The following is a 21,386-nucleotide window of genomic DNA, read 5'->3' as shown; positions in this document are numbered from 1 at the left end:
ATCCGGGGGTGGTTTAGATTGGTACTGGGTAGAGTCAAAAGGGGAGACGTTTGCTTTTTTTTTTTTTAAATGCAACATACAAACTTTATTTAACAAAAGTAACAGGTAAAGTCAAACAGGCACTTATATTAAGAGAAAAACCAACTAGAAGAAATTTTATCTTAAACACCTTATAGTAACCTATTTGCAGTTGCATTTACTGAGCTCTGTTGCTGTGAAGAATACAGCTCATGCACGGGGATGGATCAACAATTTGTACATTTTTCAAGTATTCACTGAATACTACCTTATATACACATATACATTAAATTTGAAAAAGATTTAATTGACGATCCCCAGATAGACTTCATTTTTGTTGCTCTTTTGGAAGAGGTCGTCTAGAGAAGAATATGTGGTTCTGGCTCATGAATCATGTAATGAACCCAGCCTAGACTCTGTTGGACACCAAGTCTCCTCCACTCCTCTTCAGACATCAGATGGGTTTTCGGGACTTGTTTGGAAAGTTCTCTGGGTAACATGCCGTGCCGGTACTCGTAGTGCTTGTCGAAGTACTTGTCCGAGTAGTAGATCTGCTTGTGGGCCATCCTGCGGGCAGGCGGGAGCGACGGGGCGCAAAGAGCGGGTGCGGCGGGCCACACGTCCTGGTCTGGCCAAAGCAACAACTCGACTCGAGACTTTTGCTTTTGTATATATATATATATAATTCTAGGCACATATGTTTGAGAATTTACAGGGGTTTCCCTGCCAAATGGGCTCCTGCCCAGAGTAAATAAGTCAGTGTAAGTAGATTTACATGGCTTTACCTCCTCTACCTACTGAAATTGCTGCAAAGACCAGTTCTGAGACTGGGAAATGCGGGAGTTGACTCTCTTGGCAGTACTTGTGAATTGAATTGGGATTGTAGTGTTCAGGACAGGCTTTTTGCTCTCTGCCAAGGAGTGAAACTACTTGAGGAAGGGAGTGGAGGAAAGGTTGGCAAAGCAGCCATCCAAAAGCTACCCAAGGTAGAGGGTGCCTTGTCAAGACAATGTGAGTGTCCAGACTACCTGGCAGGTCTTTGTACCTGCCCCAAACCTGCTCAGGTTAACCCCAGAAAGGCAGTTCCCTGAGTGAGAACTCTCATAGCTACCTGTACCTTTGCTTTGTAGCTCTTAGCCACATTTGTAATTATTTGGGTGATTTTCCCTGTAAGTCCACGCCTCAGGGACTGTCTTGATTAATCATTCCTATCTATATCTGTTGTACTTGGCAACTAACTGATGTCTCAATATTGGTGGAATACGAGGCAGTATGTTTTATAACTTAGGGATGCACATATATGTAATGTAAGAACAAAGAAATGTATGGGAGTGTTTGACAACAAATTCAGAAAAATGATTAATTCTGTTGGGGAGGAAAGAGATTCAATCCTAGGGGATGTTCAGGGGCCTTCAATTTTATTGGTAATATTTCATTTTACAAGCACCAGCTGCATTATTTTTTATCCTTTTTGTCTTAAATAGTCCATAATACATTTAAAATGTACATATGAATGAATGAATGAGGATGGATGTAGTGGGCCCTCGAGCCCATTAATAATTCAAGGCTTATATTCAAGCAATCTTATTTTTTTTATTGTTCTGGGATACAGCTTCTTTTTAAAAAGATTTTTAAATTTCAATTCAATTAACATATATTGTATTATTAGTATTGCAGTAGAATATAGTGAATCATCAGTTGCATATAACACCCAGTGCTCATTACATCAAGTGTCCTCCTTAATGCCCATCACCCAGTTACAGCATCCCCCCACCCACTTCCCCTCCTGCAACCCTCAGTTTGTTCCCTATAGTTAAGAGTCTCTTATGGTTTGTCTCCCTCTCTGTTTTCATCTTATTTTTTTTTAAGATTTTATTTATTTATTTTACAGAGAGAGAGAGAGAGAGAACAGCAGGGAGAGCAACAGAGGGAGAGGGAAAAGCAGGCTTCCCGCTGAGCATGGAGACCAATGTGGGACTCAATCCCAAGCCCTGGGATCGTGACCTTAGCCGAAGGCAGACGCTTAACCGACTGAGCCACCCATGTGTCCCTGTTTTCATCTTAGTTTTTCCCTCCCTTGCCCTATGTTCATTTGTTTTGTTAAAATTCCTTAAATTCCACATATGAGTGGAGTATCATATCACATATTTGTCTTTCTCTAATTGACTTATTTCGCTTAGCATAATACCCTCTAGTTCCATCCACATCATTGCAAATGGCAAGATTTCATTGTTTTTGATGGCTGAGTAATATTCCACTGCGTGTGTGTATATACATATATTTATACACACATACATACACCACACCTTCTTTTTTCTTTTTTTTAAAGATTTTATTTATTCATTTGAAAGAGATAGACACAGCGAAAGAGGAAACACAAGCAGGGGTTAGTGGGAGAGGGGGAAGCAGGCTTCCCTCTGAGCAGGAAGCCTGATGCAGGGCTCGATCCCAGGACCCTGGGATCATGACCTGAGCCGAAGACAGACGCTTAATGACTGAGCCACCCAGGCACCCCACACCACATCTTCTTTATCCATTCATCTGTCAATGGACATCTGGGCTCTTTCCATATTTTGGCTATTGTGGACATCAAGCAACCCTACTCTGATTCCATATTCATCAAACAACTTTAGCTTCATTTGAACTTGCTCACTGAGGCCATGGGTAGTGTAGGTCAATCTTGACATCTGATCAGCTTGCCATTATAGTCCATTCTTCAATATCACTGGCATTCTGGTATACTCTACTTGGCAGCTTGTGTGCTTAGTCAGAAGGAGCTATTTCTCTAGAAATTAATCAATACTGGAGAACTAAATACATTGAAGATGAAGGCTGAAGGCCTGACCCTGAGGTATGGAACATTCACCACCATATGAGACCTTTTGAGAAAATTCCAATTAGCTTTCCCAGGTCGAAACTCCTTTCTCTGTGTCTGCCTTTAGACTTACATAGTCTTAAAAATGTTATTTAAATCCTGTGTTGCTATTTAACTTTCTAATAGCTTGTGTCTCATGTTTCGGACCATACTGTAAGCTCTTGAAGATGAATTCTCCCTACCTACAAAGGCCCAACATAGTACCCTGTAGAATACTGTTACACTGATGACTTTCAAAGAACCATAGCTCCTGGCATTCAAGCTCATGTGTAGTCCCCTCCCACAATGACTCTGGGCTTGGTGCATGACTTGCTTTGGCCAATAGGACATTAGTAAGCATGAGACAAGTAGAAGCTTGATAAGCACTTGCCTTTCTGGAACCCAGGTACCATGTAGAAGCTCAGGCTAGACAACTGAATGATGACAGAGAGAAGTCCCACCCTTTTATCCATCCCTGCCATGACCCCAGACACATGGGTGAAGCCATCTTAGACCCTCCAGCCAACCCGTGAGCTGAAGGCAGCTGTGTGACTGGGTTGTTTCCTTGCTCTTTTATCTAGATGTTGTCATATTAGGATGTGAAGCAGAACCCTATAACCATCTTTTGACCATGAGGGGAGCTTTTGGAGAATGAACCAGCACTGAGGATGGGAAAGTGAAGAAACAGAAAGAACCTGGACCCTTAATGACATTATATAGTTGCTATTAACTTAAGTACTATATTAATTATATTAATGAACTGACTAGTTAATTAATTAAGGTCAACTTCTGGACTTTTAATTATATGAGAAGGCACATTTCCTCATTGCTTAAGTTCCTTTGAGTTGGGTTTTCTGTTACTTGCTGCTGAAGGCATTCTTTTTTTTTTTTTTAAGTACTCTCTACATCTGATGGGGGGCTCGAACTCACGACTCTGAGATCAAGGGTCTCATGCTCCACCCACTGAACCAGCCAGGTGCTCCACAGCTGAAGGCATTCTAACTGATATATTCCTCAACCAGCTCTACTGGTACAAATAGAAAACTCCTGAAATGCCCTGCATTGTATATAACAGACCTTCAATGAGTTTATCTTTGCTGAGGAAGTAAAAGATTTTGTGGTAGAGACTGCTAATTGCTTACCCAACAACTGTTCTCCCTTTCCCCCCTACTTATAGAACTCTCAGTTCTAGCTGGGCATATTGCTGTCTAGAACAAAAGACTAGTTCCCTACTTCTTTGTGTGTAGATATGGCTTTGTGACTGAGTTCAGACCAATGAGATACAAGCAGAAGTGTGTGGGAGGGCTGCTTCACAGGGGCTGACTCAGCTGGAAGGAACCTTTTTTTTTCTGCCCTTCTGCCTTTCATCTTTCTTCCCCCAGCTTGGTTTCTCTGACAAGAGTTCCAAGCACTATCTTAGGCCATAAGGTGACCCTGAGGATGGAAACCAAGAGCAAGAATGGTCAAGCAGAAAGACAGAAGCCTGATGACAAAGTAGGGGCCCCAAGGACAAAGCAGAGGTACCATAACATCTCCGGACTGCCTGGCTTCAGATTACTTGTCAATGAGAGAAATATAAACCTTGATTTTGTTTAAGACACCGTTATTTTCAGTTTTTCTTTTATATTTGGCCAAGTAAAATCCCAAATTTCCTTCTTTTTTTATAAAGATTTTATTTATTTATCAGAGAGAGAGAGTGCACAAGCAGGGCGAGTGGCAGGCAGAGGGAGAAGCAGGCTCCCCGCTGAGCAAGGAGCCCGATGCGGGACTCGATCCTAGGACCCTAGGATCATGACCTGAGCCAAAGGCAGATGCTTAACCGACTGAGCCACCCAGGCATCCCTCAAATTTCCTTTTAATATATTAAAGACTGGGGCACCTGGGTGGCTCAGTCGGTTAAGTGTCTGACTTTTGATCTCAGCTCAGGTCTTGATCTCAGGGTTATGAGTTCAAGCCTTGCATGGGGCTCCACACTGGGCATGGAGCCTATTTAACAAAAGAAAACAAAAAAGACTGGTATAGAAGAGTATATGAAGAGTATGAATAATGAGGAATCTCTCATCTGGGTGTTAAGCAAGCCCTTTCTGGCTTTTTTCTCCATTTCCCTGAAGCAGCATTTGGGAATCACTTTCTCTGTGCCTTGGTTGGAGTTCTAGATTGCAAGTAGCATGTATAGTGCAACTCTGGCTAACTGAAGCAAAGGAAAATTTGTCAGAAGGACATTAGGAGTCATTGAGTTGGCAGGAGGCTGGAAAACCACCCTGGGGATGGACAGGAGTTTGAACAACACTGCAGTTGAGGAGTCAGAAACCTGCAGTCTAGTAGCAGGAACAGACTGCCAGGTCACCGCCACTGCTGCTGGCTCCGCCACCCTGCTGTCACTGTACAAATGAGTGGCTTCTAACCCATGTTTCAAACCTTGCAACTATCACTCAGTATCCAATGTCTCAGGATAGACTACATGAATTGGGGAGAGAGAACTCTTTAAAAGAAAACCAGGATGTTATTATAATAGAAAAATGGAAACTGTACAACCAAAAAATTATAAACATTTACTATATCCAAGCCAGAGTCAGGTGAAGAAGACTTGACCGGGTGCAGCTTGGTGTCCAAGATCCCAATCCCTCTTTTCGCCGTAAAAGGTATCCCTTCTCAGGTGTTTAGTCTATCGTATTCCCTATTTTTGGCTTGGCCACCCTATTCTAATTGGGCTTTCTATCCTTGTTTTTTTCTTTTCTGTTTAAGGAATGATTGAACAGGAAAGTTAGAAAGGAATGGTAGAAATATTCTATTTCACCCTCTTCATTTTCTAAGTAGATACTAGGTTTCCCTAGATCTTGACTTACATGTTTCTAACTGTAGCCTGTATTGAGTACAGATTGTGTCTTGTGCATCCTGGTGTTTGTTAGGGGAGGTCATTGAGAAGACATGAATGCCTGTTGACCTGTGAGCCAGACTCAGGCAATTGGAGCTCCTTACCCCCTCCCCCATCCTTGGAGTATGGGTTTCGCTTGTCTTTCCCATTTTTCTTTTTTTTTTTAAGATTTTATTTATTTGAGAGAGAGAGAATGAGAGACAGAGAACACGAGAGGGAAGAGGGTCAGAGGGAGAAGCAGACTCCCCGCTGAGCAGGGAGCCCGAGGGGGGACTCGATCCTGGGACTCCAGGATCATGACCTGAGCTGAAGGCAGTCACTTAACCAACTGAGCCACCCAGGCACCCAAACTCTTATTTTTTTTTTAAAGATTTTATTTATTTATTTGAGAGAGAGAGAATGAGAGACTGAGAGCAAGAGAGGGAAGAGGGTCAGAGGGAGAAGCAGACTCCCTGCTGAGCAGGGAGCCCAATGTGGGACTCGATCCCAGGACTCCAGGATCATGACCTGAGCCGAAGGCAGTCGCTTAACCAGCTGAGCCACCCAGGCGCCCTTCCCATTTTTCTAAGGATAGACTTGAAATAGTGTGGTGTTGAGAACACCTGTATGGTGTTCTTGGTTTTCTCAATGTGACTGAACCCAGTTAAGGTCTCTCCATAAACTTTTAAGATTTGGTGGGCGGGTGCACGGATCCAAACTTGTCTTGCTGCTGCCTGAGACAAGCCTCATACGTAAGTTCCCTTTGCTTATTAAAATGGCCACCCACCAAGAGAGGGGTCTGCCTCTTTCTTCAGGCTCTCCCTGCCCTCCACCCATGGGGACTGATTTCAGATTACCCCTGGGAAGCTCCTGAGGAGGTTATGGGCCAACAGTGTTTGACCCTTGACTTTACCTGATTCTTACTGACTGCTATGGGTCCCTGTCCCCACTAAAATTCACACATTGAAGTCCTAACCCCTAACACCTCAGAATGTGACCTTATTTTGGAATAAGGTCATTATAGATGTAATTAGTTAAATTGAGGTCACACTAGAGTAAGGTGGACATCTAATCCAACATGACTGGTATCCTTATAAAAGGGGGAAATTTGAACACAAAGACATACACATAGTAAGAATGTCATGTGAAGATGAAGGCAGAGATGGGGTGATTCTTCTACAAGCCAAGGAATGCTGAAGGTCACCAGAAAACCAGCAGAAGCTACGGAAGAGGCAGGGAACAGATTCTCCCTCATGGACCTCAGAAGGAACCAACCTTGACCTTGGACTTATAGCCTCCAGAACTGTGAGACAATAAAATTCTGTTGTTTAAGCCATCCAGTTTATGGTATTTGGTTATGGCAGTCCTAGCAAACTAATACACAAACCTTCCCAGGTAAAAGCCTTAATCTCTATTAACCGTTTCCTCATTCCTGATCATGATACAAATATAATCTCCTTTCACAGGTTAGAGAACTTTGTCAATAGTCACCTGTGGCTCTTCTTCTGTTTTTATTCAATTTCACACCAATTCTTTTTTTTTTTTTAAATATATTTTATTTATTTATTTGACAGAGAGAGACACAGTGAGAGAGGGAACACAAGGAGGGGAGTGGGAGAGGGAGAAGCAGGCTTCCCACCGAGCAGGGAGCCCGATGCGGGGCTCGATCCCAGGACTCTGGGATCATGACCTGAGCCGAAGGCAGACGGTTTACGACTGAGCCACCCAGGCGCCCCTCAATCTCACACCAATTCTTAACCACCTTCTTGAAATGTCTATTTCACTGCTACTCCAGTCTCAGTATTTATCATCTCAGTTTAATTTTTGTAACTGTTTCCTAAAATGTCTCCCTGATGCCAGTGTTATTTCCTTTATCCATTTTCTACGTCTCCAACAGATTAATCCTCCAGCTTCCCCATGCCAACAACTTCCAATCAGAACACATCTAAAGCCTTTCCTTTTTCTACTATAAAGCTTTCCCATTCCTCTGCCTGCCTTTGAGTCTCTACGAAAAGCAAATAGAGGTCACTGACTCTCTTGCTATAGCAAACTCTGAGTAAATAACCTCGGTTCTCATTTAATAGTCTTTGTTTGTTTGGTTTTTTCCACAGAATGAATAATCTATGGAGGAAAAAGTTATGCTTTTTCTAGGGGGTTTTCTAACTTAGTGGGATGTAAGCCTAGAGCCTCAAGCAGCATCTTGGCTACTATGTGGGGAAAGCCTGTCTGTGAACAAGAGCAGCATGGAAATGATCAGAACCCGAAAAGGAGGCAGGTCCTGATGATGCTGTTTGAGATCTTGGCTCCATCTGTGGCTAAAGTCAGCACTACTTCTGGACTTTTCGGTTTCATGAGCCAATGAATTCCTATCTTCCATTTGCTACTTTGAGTTTCTGTGGCTTGCAACCAAAAGAGTCCTGACCAAAAAAAATCTCGTTTTTTAGCTTTTCTGTCCCTCTTAGAATAAGGAGTGAGAGCTGTTTCTATAGTCAGGAGGAGAGGGAGGACTGGAAAGCCCCAGCAAATTGAACCCTGGCCTAGCAGGGTTCCATGGGCACCGCACAATCTACTGTGCTGTCCCAAAGTTGGGCCCCAAGGTTACAGCTTCTTAGTTCACTGTCCTCAGTTCTCAGCTACTGTTCTCCAAAGCAGGACACATAGAGTAGCTGGACTGAGAGGTTTCTGGCTTTACTACATGCCATATTATAACTAGCCTCCCCACGGAACTGTAGGCCCTTGGATTAGGTGCTGGTTTCCAAACCTACAGCCTACCTCTTGGTAAATTCTCTTTGGTGAGGGGGTTACTCAGTTTAATCCAGAAATTTTTTCTGAATCTCAAATCTTGGGACTTATATTTCCTTTCCTACCAAAAGGCTCCGGGCTCCTATATAAATTAGTCCATTGCCCTCTAGTGCTCTGCATACCAGGGAATCTTTAGCTGTTGCTCAGTTTATATCAAGTAACAAAATCTTCCCTTCCCCAGGACAAAAAGTATGCATTTATATTTGTATACCAAAAGAAGTCATTTAAGTGACTTTGTTGAATACAGAAAATCTGCTCCTAGATGACTTATCTCTGCTTCTTCAGAAAGCAGCTTCTGTGGTATAAAAAAAGTAAAAAGAAAAAAAAGCTCTTATTTCCCAGTACCCCACACTGAACAATTTCTGCTTGTCAGGCTGGTCTCTGTTTCCAAATCCCAGCTTCACTGCCTTTGCACATGCTGTCCCACAGCTTAACCTTTCCTCTCCCATTTTTGGAATCCTACAATCCAAGACCACACTACTGATAAATTAACTAAATAATCATTTGCTCTCTTTCATTCTTTCATAAATAGTAGTATTTTCTCTTAACTAGTGTACCCATTCTTTGGGGGCAGGAACCATACTTTCCTTGTATATTTTTTAGCTCTAAGCATTGCTGAGTGAATGAGAATGGATAATCAAATATCTTTTGTAACAAATGGTGCTTTCAATACTTGCATTTTCATACAAGGTGATGCAACGTAAGAGATGAAATCTTTTTGAGGTCTATAAAGATTGTCATTATAAATATTATTAGTATTTTAATTTTGAAATACTTTTATCATACATTAATTCTGAAAACTAGATTTTATTTTGTTTAACAGTTAGAAAAAAACAATATTCTTTTGCACATTTCTAAATTTAGTGTTCAGAAATTTTACATGTAAATTAACTTTAATATATTTTAAAAAATATTTTGAATTCTCTACCCCAAACTTAAAATATAAAACTCATGCTATATTGATTACCCCAAACTGCAAATTTCCTAGTTACCTTCCTCTTTATCACCCCATAAAATATGTTTGTATCAGAAATACATTTTTTAAAAGTAATTTCAACTTGTCAAAAAGTCAAATGGTTTAAAATTTAGTTTAATTTAATATTTCTTTTCCATTGCTACAGAGGTGAATGTACAGTTTGATGTTGTAAATAAAAAAAGCTTTTTTGTGTGTCCTGTAAATGGCTTCCTTAAGTGGCTCCCTCTTTTGGAAGTGCGTCCACCTCTGTAAGTGTTCAAGGGGAAATGATAGGAGAATGGTGCATTTCTGAGCTCTTAGATTTTCTATCTGTTTAGTGGCTGACTTTGGACAGCTAAAGTGATAGGATCAGGTTACCTCTTCCCAATTAGTTTTCAATAGCTTCATTCATATACACACACGTATATACATATGTATACGTGTGAATATATATATATATTCCTGAATTGACATACAATGTATAGTGATTATACATCAGGGACTTTTAGGATAAATATAAGATTTTAAATTCCTTTTGTTGACTTTCCTCTAACAACATGTGAAAAAAACAAACTCTTACTTCAAGTTCTGAAATTTGAGACTGCTTTTCCACTTCTTCAGCTCCTAATAAGCACTAAGAAGCAATTTGCATCAATCCGCCACCTACTCTTTGGCATCCCCAATTCCTCCAGCAGTTATTGCGAAGGTGGCTTCATTTTCAGGCATCTCAGGGCTAACAGAATACAAGGGAACAGAAGTTTATAAAAAGCTCTATTTCTATAAATACCATATTCCTGTCACAGGCATCACACCCCTATCAGTCTGAGTCTCCAGAGACATTTCAGAGTTGCTACAGCTAAATGTGGACCATAGAATTTACCTACAAGGGTTACCAACCCTCACAAACCCTTATTGAACAACTTCCACTTCTAAGGTTCTGAATGTCAAGAAAAATGACCCCAAACTTGGAAATAGGCAGAAGGAATAACTGGGTGTTCTTCCGGTATACTCTTAGGCAACAGTGTGGCAGGCCTTCAGGGGTCTGGGTCAAAAGGGGGGTGCACATTTCTGCTGACTAGACCAATTCAGGGCAAAATTGTGAAAGGCTCTGAAGTGAACTAAAAGATTGCCAAGTACCTTCAGTGGAAAAATAGGTTGCCCGGCACATCCTTCCAGGTTCCCCAATTCTGTGAGGACTCTGCTTTTCATTGTCTTTGAGCTACTTGACAACTCTGCAAGTTGTAGGTAACCATGAGCAATACAAGTTATTCTTGTCCATAGAAATGTAAATTGTATGAGGAGGAATGCAACTGATTCTTGTCCTATGGATATTGACCTGTTTTTGATCAATTTCTGATTCATTTTAGCATTCCTTATTTGGCTCCATATGTGTGTTAATTTGATTTTTTCTTTGATCTGGTTATAAAATCTTATTAGTTCCTGCATTAATTAATGACTTAAATAAAATCTTTGACATTTTATATTTGTATGTGATTATATGATCTCTTAGGTTTTACCTTTTACTTTATTCTACAACACTGTAGGAGTGGAGGTTAATTTGTGGAAAACTGATAGCAATGCAGGTGATTCTTGTCTGAGGGTGATGCAGATGATTCCAGTCTATAGCACTGGAAATGAATTTCATTGTGTAGAGAAACAATTGATTTCCCGCTAATAGAAAAAACAACTTCAAATGTTACAATTTATTGCCTTATATTAACCAGTTTTTCATCTATTAGCAAATTTATTTCAGCATTCCTTTGACTGACTACATAAATCTCTTTCAAATTATCCTTTGAATCAGTTTCTTCATTACTTGAGTTGAATCAAGTCTTTGGCATGTTTATTTTATATTTGCAAGAAAGTCATGTTTTCAACTTGTGAAAATCATATGTTAGTATGTACTAAACCCTACAGATTTCACAAAAATGGGACTGAGTCCCTACTCTCAAGGAGTCTAACAGGTGAACTATGTATGATGTATGACAAATATGCAAAGTAGGCTAAATTTCATAAAGTCAATATCTATGTTACAGAACGCTAAAGAAAGGAGACATTAGGGGCGCCTGGGTGACTCAGTTGTTAAGCGTCTGCCTTCGGCTCAGGTCATGATCCCAGGGTCCTGGGATCGAGCCCCGCATCGGGCTCCCTGCTCGGCGGGAAGCCTGCTTCTCCCTCTCCCACTCCCCCTGCTTGTGTTCCCTCTCTCGCTGTCTCTCTTGCTGTCAAATAAATAAATAAAATCTTTAAAAAAGAAAGAAAGAAAAGGAGACATTATACAGTGAGGCTGATTAGGAAAGTCCTCATAGATAATTTTGAAGAGGCTTTTGAGGCAGAAATGGGGGCATTCTAGGCAGAGGGAATAGTATAAACAAAAACATGGGAATAGATACTTGTGTTATAGATAAGAAAGAGAAGAACAGGGGCATCTGGGTGGCTCAGTTGGTTAAGTGTCTGCCTTTGGCTCAGGTCATGATCTCGGGGTCCTGGGATCAAGCCTGCATCAGCCTCCCTGCTCAGTGGGGAGTCTGCTTCTCCCTCTCCCTCTGCTCCCCCACCACACTTGTGCTCTCTCTCTTTTTCAAACAAATGAATAAGATCTAAAAAAAAAAAAAAGAGAGAGAGAGAGAGAGAGAGAAGAATAAAGTTAGGTTTAGGTATGTTGTGTTTGAAGTACCTGTGTGATAGTCCTGTAGAGGAGTTCTGCAAGCAGTTGGAAACGAATATCTAAAACTCAAGTAAAAGGCTAAACAAGAAATAAAAATTTGAAAATCACTGATCATGAGAGAAAGAGCTATTGCTATTTTGTGCTGTTATTATATCCAGGTTATGGTGACTATTTAGTAACATTATTTATTAAGTATTTACTAATTACTACATGTCGGTCTCCTTTATATTATTTTATTTTAACTTTATGAGAACTCTTGGGTCTGTATTATTATCCCCATTTTACAGATGAGAAGATCGAGGTTCAGAGAGAAGTAATTTGCCCAAGGTCACAATTGCTGGTAAATGAAGATGCGGGATTAGAGACTAAGTTATTTGACTCCAAAGCTCAATGCTGTTGTTGTTCTTTTTTTTTTTAAAGATTTAAAGATTTAAAGATTTTATTTTTTTGTCAGAGAGAGAGAGAGAGAGCACAAGTAGGGGGAGCGGCAGGCAGAGGGAGAAGCAGACTTACCACTGAGCCAGGAGCCCGATGCCAGACTTGATTCCAGCGGGACTTGATCCCAGGACCCTGGGACCACGATCTGAGCAGAAGGCAAATGCTTAACCGACTGAGCCAACCAGGCGCCCCCAAAGCTCATGTTCTTAACCACCAGACTTTATTGCCTCTCAAAGCTGGTTTTTGTTTTTTGATTTTGTTTGTTTGTTTTGTTTTATTAGAGGGGTGGAGATTAGGCACTATACTCTGAGCACACTATGGGTTAGGTTACTTCCCTTAGGAAATAGTAGCCCCCCCCCCCGAGGATACTAAACGGGCTATAAATAAGGCCAGTCTTGCTAAACGAAAACTAGAGCTGGATAAGAAGGCCTGAGCCGAATCAGAAAATAACCTTTTGGCTTTGACGGAAAATACTCAGTTGGCCACTTACAAATGGCAGGAAGCTAAGGAGATGAGAAAGAGGAGGACCATGAGGGTATCTGCAAAATTGAACTGGGATTTGTTTGCTTTTTTGGTTCTAGAAATAGAATAAAAAACAATTACTTCAGAAACTTGACCATTTGGGTGCCTTTTCAGTTCTTGGTAATTATTAAAAATTTGTTTTTTCTTTGAATTCAGTAGAGTTCTTTGTTTTTAATGTCCACAAATCTCAGATATGCTAAGTGGAATAAAATAAATGGGGTTTTTCTTCACTTACAAGTTTTAAAGAGGGCGCCTGAGTGGTTCAGTTGGTTAAGCGACTGCCTTCGGCTCAGGTCATGATCCTGGAGTCCCGGGACCGAGTCCCACATCGGGCTCCCTGCTCAGCAGGGAGTCTGCTTCTCCCTCTGACCCTCCCCCCTCTCATGTGCTCTCTATCTCTTTCTCATTCTCTCTCACAAATAAATAAATAAAATCTTTAAAAAAAAAAGTTTTATTTATTTATTTTTTTTTTAAAGATTTTATTTATTTATTTGAGAGAGAGAGAATGAGAGATAGAGAGCACGAGAGGGAAGAGGGTCAGAGGGAGAAGCAGACTCCCTGCCGAGCAGGGAGCCCGATGCGGGACTCGATCCGGGGACTCCAGGATCATGACCTGAGCCGAAGGCAGTCGCCCAACCAACTGAGCCACCCAGGCACCCAAAAAAAAAAAAAAGTTTTAAAGAGAGTGGGGCGCCTGGGTGGCTCATTCGGTTAAGCAACTGCCTTCAGCTCAGGTCATGATCCTAGGGTCCTGGGATTGAGCCCCGAGTCGGGCTCCCTGCTCAGTGGAGACCCTGCTTCTCCCTCTCCCTCTGCCTGCTGCTCTCCCTGCTTGTTCTCGCTCTCTCTGTCAAATAAATAAATAAAATCTTTTAAAAAAAGTTTTAAAGAGAGAAAAATGCAGACTGGGGGCCAGCTATAATTACTAATGGAGGCTGTAACTATAGTGGGATCATGACCTGAGCCAAAAGCAGACACCTAACCAACTGAGCCACCCAGGCGCCCCCTATAGTGACATTCTAGGGAAAGAGCTTAGTTCATTTTTGTAGTCACTCTTGCATATCTGGGAATTCTTCCGATAACTTTTCTGCTCAATTCCTCGAGAATTTTGTGTTTTCTTTGAACAAGAAATGTTTTTCTCTTACATCTGTGTAAGTTAGTAGTTGAAGCCATGGGAGTAGCTATAGCAGATGCTATGACTGTCCAAAATAGAGCATCTTTAACAAACTAAGAAATAGTGTAATGATTAAAAGTGTTGGCCCTAGATTCAGATAGTACAGATTCTAATCCCAGTCCCATCTTTTATTGATTGTGTGATCTGGGCAAGGCCTTTCATTCATTCACTAAGAAAGTATTTATTTAGCACCTGCTAAATCTTTGTTGTAGGCACTTGAAATCTAGAAGTGAAAAAAATACACAAAGATCCCTGTCCTTGTGGAACTTATATTTGGGGAGAAGAAGAAACAGATAATAAATAATGAACATAACAAATATATCATGTAATATGTTAGAAGATGATAAGTGTCATGGGGAAAGAAAAAAACAGAGCTGGGTGAGGGACAGTAGAAGTGTGGAAACTGGGAGGAGTTGCAATTTTAAATAGGGAGAGCTAGACAGGTATTGTGGAGAAGGTAATATTTGATCAAAGATTGGAGGAGGGGAGATTGACAACCAGAATGAGGGCTACATGGGGAAAGATGATTCTAGGCAAGTACAAAGCCCCTAAGGTAGAACTGTGCCTGGCACGTTTATGGAACGTCGAAGTGCCCACTGAAGTTGCAATGCTGTGAGGAGAGCAGAGGCAACAGGGTAGGGACATACATGTAGTGCTAAGTAAACCACTACAGACACGCGAGCTTTTATTTAACGCGAGTTAAGATGGGGAGCCATTGGAGAGTTTTAAGCAGAAGATAGATATGATCTGACTCAGTTTTACAAGGGATCACTCTGGCTTCTGTGTGTTTTTTGTTTGTGGGGTTTGTTTTTTTAAGATTTTATTTATTTATTTATTTATTTGACAAAGAGAAAGACAGCGAGAGAGGGAACACAAGCAGGGGGACTGGGAGAAGGAGAAGCGGGTTTCCCGCCGAGCAGGGAGCCCGATGCGGGGCTCGATCCCAGCACCCTGGGATCATGACCTGAGCCGAAGGCAGACGCTTAACCAACTGAGCCACCCAGGCACCCCATGGCTTCTGTGTTTAAAATAGACTGCAGAGGGGCAATGTCTACCTAACTGCTTGAGTCCTTGGTTTGCTCATACGGAAAATAGGGATAATGACCTCCATCTCTTAGGGTTGTTGTTATAAACAATGAAATATATATATATAAAGCACTTGGTGCAAAAGGCCTAGCATGCAGCAGCCACTCCATATGTATTAGCTATCATTATTAGCACCATCATCTTCTCAACTAAAAAGTTTTCTCTAAAGTCAAAAATTCTTTGTGGAAAATCTTTAGGGACCAGAAAGAAGGGAGGACACGCTGCACAGCAAACTAAGTTTTGACATTTTTTACTCTGATCTAGTTTTGCTGTTTTTATTCAAATTTATGGAAATTTGACATTTCTAACCTCTATGATAACTTTAATTAGTCTTTATTGAGTCTGCAGAAGCCTAGTATTCTCTCAAGACGGTAAGAACTGCAGGAGTTATTTGGTCCTGCAAATATGGAGGATTTGATAAAATATGCAAATGACTGAACATGTAGATGGAGTTCATATGTTAATTCAACAAACAGTTACTGAGTTCCTACTATGTGCCAAGTACCATGTTAGGTGCTGGGTACATTTGTGAATCAGACTCAGTCCCTGTTGTGAGGGAGATGGACATGTAATCAGCTGATGCAATTCAGAGTGAAAATGTTCAGGAAGGTATTTTATTTATGTATGTATCTATGTATTTACTTATTTAAGAGAGACAGAGAGAGTGTGTGTGAATGGGGGAAGGGGCAGAGGGAGAGGGACAGGGGAAGCAGAGTCCCTGCTGAGCAGGGAGCCTGACGCGGAGCTCCATCTTCCCACCCGGAGATCATGACCTGAGCAGAAACCAAGAGTCAGACGCTTGCTTAACCAACTGAGCCACCCAGGCGCTCCTAGGAAAGTTCTAAGCACAGCAATCTGTCTAAGATACAGACCAAGAAATTTTAGTAAAAAGATGGAACAATCTTACTATTTAATTCAACAAAGAATAGTCATAGCAAATTTCTAGAGATTGCTAAAGCTCCATAAAACAGAGCATTTGTATATTATAGTCTATAGGGATGGGTCATTAAAAGCAAAATAGTCTAAATAACAATCAGATATATGGGAGAACTGATTATTTAATATTTATTCAGTGACAGCCCATAATAAGTACTGTGAATCATAGCAAAAGCCAGATTAAGAGCTCATGTGATTTCTTTTTGGCTGATTTTTCCTCCCTAGGGTAGAGTTATTAAAAATCTGCCCTGTTGCTCAGGGTTGGCTAATCAGTCAATCACAAATATTATACATCTATTATGTCTCAGGTACTGGGAATACAGCAGTGAGCAAGAGAATCGTGTCCCTGTCCTTGGGGTATCTGCTGTCTAGCTGGATGGCATACATTACATAAATCATTACCAGTGGAATATAAGCTCTATGAGAGCAGGGCCTTGTCTTTCTGTTTTAGTCTCTGCTCTATCTCCAGAACCTAGAACAGCTGGTGTGTAGTAGGTCTCTTGTAAAAATTTATTGTTTATAATTATTAATTAAACAAGTAAAATACCATGAGAGAATATAAATTATAATATAGGGTACAGCTTAGACTGAAGGGTTAGGGACAGGTTCCCTGTGGAAGTGATGTTTAAACTGAAACCTAAAACAGACAGACAAACAAACCTGGCAGAAGAAAGAAGAATATATCTCTACCATATTCTGTACTTTCCCTGCACTGACCACACTTCAGCTGGAATCATTCTTTTGCTATCTAGCTTCACTGTAAGCTTTGGAAGGTCAGGGACCAAGTGTATTTGTCAACAGAATCCCTGAATCCCTAGAACCTAGTCCATAGTAGGGACTTCCCAATGGAATGAATACTTTTGAGAAGGAAATTCAGACATGTAGGATCTGCTAGTGGTATAATTACAGCCTCTCAGGAGAGGCAATTCTATTTAATGCCATATGCCCAAGAAACTGATTAAAAATAAGAAAATATTAAAAAAAATAAAAATAAAAAAAATAAGAAAATATTTACCTGTCATAAATCTTGGCAATTCTCAATTCTCCTCTTCCTTTTCTCAAGCTTATTCTTGTTGTCGAAGCATGAGCCAGAATGTGTCCCCCGATGGGTTTTTTGGGGTCTGCCTGAAAACTGAATTAATAAAACACCTTTTCAGGTTTCATCATAGGGACTATATACAGTAAAACCTGCAATTATAAGGCAACTTTTGTGTGGAGCACAGCAGGAGATGGGGTAGGTGTGTGTTCTAAGCAGGCAGAGGCTCATTCGTTAACTATGGAGTGGGGTATGGATTGGAGCTGCTCTATACTCCCTTGCCATCCTGTTTAGGCTTCTGAGAGTCCTGTGATGTACAGTTCATGTTTTGATTGCTTTTTTAAAAGGAAAAATCACAAATAAAATGTTATTCACTGTCTTAGGATAATTCTTGGGAGTAAGCAATTTTTCTTCTTTACAAAATACAAAGACTGAATTTATTTATTCATTCATTCATTTATCAGAAATATTTATTGCTTTCTCTTTTTCGCCGCCATCCTGCTCTGCATGGCTGGCTGCTTCTCTCCATGTCTTCTCACAAGACTTTCAGAATCAAGCGATTCCTGGCCAAGAAACAAAAGCAGAATCGTCCCATTCCCCAGTGGATCCAGATGAAAACTGGTAATAAGATCAGGTACAACTCCAAGAGGAGGCACTGGAGAAGAACTAAGCTGGGTCTATAAGGCATCACACATCATGAAATGACACACTTAATTGGCACACGTATTTAATTAAGCTGCGTGAAGATCATGTGTTCTATCATTCTGTAAACATCCTTCCTACCCGGCCATAGACTTGTCTTATCATGGAAATGATTTTTCTCTGTGACTGTGCCTCTGCACCAGTAGGTTGGTTCAGTAATAAATGTGAGACCTTTCGGCTCTACTGCTGTTGTGTTTCTGATTTGTGAAGTACTGAATTCCCCCACCTGTCAGATCATGCATAGCACTGTCAGAACTTTCTGCAGTGATAGAAATGTCCCTTGACAACCAAGTATGCAAAGTATGGCTAGGGGGCGCCTGGGTGGCTCAGTGCCTTAGGCCCAGGTCATGATCTCAGGGTCCTGGGATCGGGCTCCCCACTGAGCAGGGTATCTGCCTGCCCCTCCCCTGGCTTGAGCTCTGTCTTCTCAAATAAATAAATAAAATCTTAAAAAAAAAAAACAAAAGAAATATTTATTAATGGCCTACTATGGGGCGCCTGGTGGCTCAGTTGTTAAGCATCTGCCTTCGGCTCGGGTCATGATCCCAGGGTCCTAGGATCGAGTCCCACATTGAGCTCCCCGCTCAGCAGGAAGCCTGCTTCTCCCTCTCCCACTTCCCCTGCTTGTGTTCCCTCTCTCACTGTCTCTCTGTCAAATAAATAAATAAAATCTTTTTTTCAAAATGGCGTACTGGGGCACCTGGGTGGCTCAGTTGTTAAGCGTCTGTCTTCAGCTCAGGTCATGATCCCAGGGTCCTGGGATCGAGCCCCGCATCGGGTTCCCTGCTCCGCGGAAAGCCTGCTTCTCCCTCTCCCCCTCCCCCTGCTTGTGTTCCCTCTCTCACTGTCTCTCTTGCTGTCAAATAAATAAATAAATAAATCTTTTAAAAAATGGCCTACTATGTGCCAAGCACGATTTTAGTCTAATGAATAAGAAATGCCCAATTATCCCTATGAGGTCATGATGTAAACAAGAGCAGATTGAGAACCTCCTTCTTGTTCATTAACTGTATGTTGGAAGCCTTCAACTTCGCACTTGTTATGAATTTGCAGTGAGAATAATTTTGGAAATATCTTTGTCTTTATCACTGATGCTCAAAGTTTATCCTTCTAAAAGAAGATACAGAAAAGATAAGTTTTTACTATGTCTGAATTCAAAAAATATATTATGATTGCAAGGTGGTTACAAATATCGTTGATACTCATCTTGAGAGATACATTCACTAGGGGACTAACACTCACTTGGCAAGGAGTGAAGGGTTCTTAATAACCCTAATAGTGAACCCTTTAAAAAAGCCTAGGTGCTTTAAAGCATCAACAAAATACCAGCAAACCAAATCTGGCAGCATATTAAAAGGATTATACATCATGACCAAGTAGGATTTATTTTAGAAATGCAAGAGTGGTTCAACAAAGGAAAATCATCCGTGTAATATACCAGATCAAAAGAATAAAGGGAAAAAAAAACCCCACATAATCATCCCAGTTGATGCAGAAGAAAACCTAGGCTTTGAAATCATCCATAAAAGGAACTGAATATAAACTAACAGGTTAGGGGCACCTGGGTGGCTCAGTCGTTAAGCGTCTACCTTTGGCTCAGGTCATGATCCCAGGGTCCTGGAATCGGGCCCCTCATTGGGCTCCCTGCTCCGCGGGAAGCCTGCTTCTCCCTTTCCCACTCCCCCTGCTTGTGTTCTCTCTCTTGCTATCTCTCTCTCTCTGTCAAATAAATAAATAAAATCCTTAAAAAAGAGAAATTTAATAAAAAAATAAACTAAGAGGTTATACTTGATCAAAATAAACTGTGACATAGCCTAATAACCTCACCTCTGGGAGAATATGGTTACAAGTCAGTTTAAATTCTGCTTGTTCCTTGAAGCTGTTCAGGATTCTGGTTACTCTAAGTATGAGGCAGGGTGTAGTAAGGATATAACTGACGCGTGAGGTTAAATAGATGGTAGGGTGGTGGGGATAAGAAGCTCTCTGGTAAAGGAGTCTGCTGAAAACAGCAGGAGTCTGCTTATAAACTGCTGCTTGGTTAAATGGCTCGGGAGTTAGGACCAGAAGATCCCTGGCTGGGGCTGGATAGGATTGGTTAAGATTCAGCAGGTCCAACGTTGAAACAAACACAGAAAGTTAGTTTTGGAGTGAACCACTATCAAGAAAGTAGTAGCTTGGCAGTTGAGACTGACAGCAGTTAAGAAGTCAGAAGGCCATATACTACATCTTTATCCATTTATCAGTTGATGGACATTTGCACTCTTTCTATAATTTGGCTATTGCTGATAATGCTGCTATAAACATCGGGATGCATGAATCCCCTCAAATTAGTATTTTGTATCCTTTGGGTAAATACCTAATAGTGCCATTTGCAATGACGTGTATGGAGCTAGAGAGTATTATGCTAAGCAAAATAAGTCACTCAGAGAAAGACAAATACCATATGATTTCACTCATACGTGGAATTTAAGAAACAAAACAAATGATCATAGCAGAAAAAAAGAGAGGCAAACCAAGAAACAGACTCTTAACTATAGAGAACAAACTGATGGTTACCAGAGGGGAGAGGTGGGGAATGGCTTAAATAGGGGGATGGGGATTAAGGAGGGCACTTGTAATGAGCACCGGGTGATGTATGGACGTGTTGAACCACTAAATTGTACACCAAAAACTAATATTACACAGTATGTTAACTAACTGGAATATTAATAAAAAAAATAAGTCAGAAGGCTAGGTTGCTTTCTGCAGGCAGCTGAAGGGGTAAAGCAATAAAGTGATCTCAATTGGATGAAAAAGCTAGAGTTCAGTTGTCTATGTAATGCTTACAGTTCAATGCCACTCTTTTTAATGGAATGGCTCTGGATTTTCCAGGTGATCCTATGTTATTGGTGGTTCTTCAGGGTCTTAAAAGAATCCTATGTTCTATGCAGATGTGCCCTGATGATATCAAACAGGGCTAGGACTCTGAACTTGCAAATACTATACTTAACGCCTCCCTAATGTACGTTTCATATTGTGCCGTTAGTGCCATTATTATTCACCTTTTATATTTCCCTTCAATCTCTCATCTATTACCCGTCACTAAGCTCCTTAAGGGCAGACACTGTATTTAACTGTGTAGCAACGAGCTACACAGTGGGTGCTCAAAGATATTTTTGAACGTAAAATATGGAAGTTATAAAAATATCAAGGAGAATATTGGACTGTAGAAAGATTGGTGCTTCCACAGAAGGTACACCAATTAGAAATTTCTATCAAGAGGAGACAAGAAGCTAAATGGGTGGAGAGAACTTTCAACAGCTATGTTACTGCTTCTCACAGATGGTCTCTCAGTACTGCTT

At 40.9% G+C, this 21,386-nt stretch overlaps 1 protein-coding gene and 1 pseudogene across 5 annotated transcripts in view; both read right to left on the bottom strand.

Annotated features, from left to right (window-relative positions):
- Window positions 1-108: 108 nt before the first annotated feature.
- On the bottom strand, window positions 109-658 carry LOC112831480 (cyclin-dependent kinases regulatory subunit 2 pseudogene; annotated as a pseudogene).
- An 8,067-nt stretch (window positions 659-8,725) lies between these two features.
- The window catches only part of DMC1 (DNA meiotic recombinase 1), a 39,918-nt gene continuing 27,257 nt past the window's right edge, over window positions 8,726-21,386 (bottom strand). For 3 of the 5 annotated variants that reach the window (XM_025881759.2, XM_073882831.1, XM_073882833.1), the window contains 2 exons: window positions 17,323-17,439; window positions 9,273-10,216 (listed from right to left, as the gene is read on the bottom strand). In XM_025881759.2, coding sequence (XP_025737544.1) covers window positions 10,147-10,216; window positions 17,323-17,439 — 187 coding nt within the window. In that variant the 3' untranslated portion in view covers window positions 9,273-10,146. Of the gene's footprint in view, window positions 8,824-9,272; window positions 10,217-15,995; window positions 16,145-17,322; window positions 17,440-21,386 lie in introns of those variants that run through there. The other 2 variants (XR_012375344.1, XM_073882830.1) reach the window with 2 other exon arrangements.

Source organism: Callorhinus ursinus, unplaced genomic scaffold (genome assembly GCF_003265705.2).
Source record: "Callorhinus ursinus isolate GAN/ISIS: 27379988/994484 unplaced genomic scaffold, GSC_fseal_2.0 scaffold48, whole genome shotgun sequence".
In the NCBI taxonomy this organism is placed as follows: domain Eukaryota; kingdom Metazoa; phylum Chordata; class Mammalia; order Carnivora; family Otariidae; genus Callorhinus; species Callorhinus ursinus.
The sequence above is the reverse complement of the archived record's forward strand: the minus strand, read 5'-3'. Positions and strand labels throughout refer to the sequence as shown.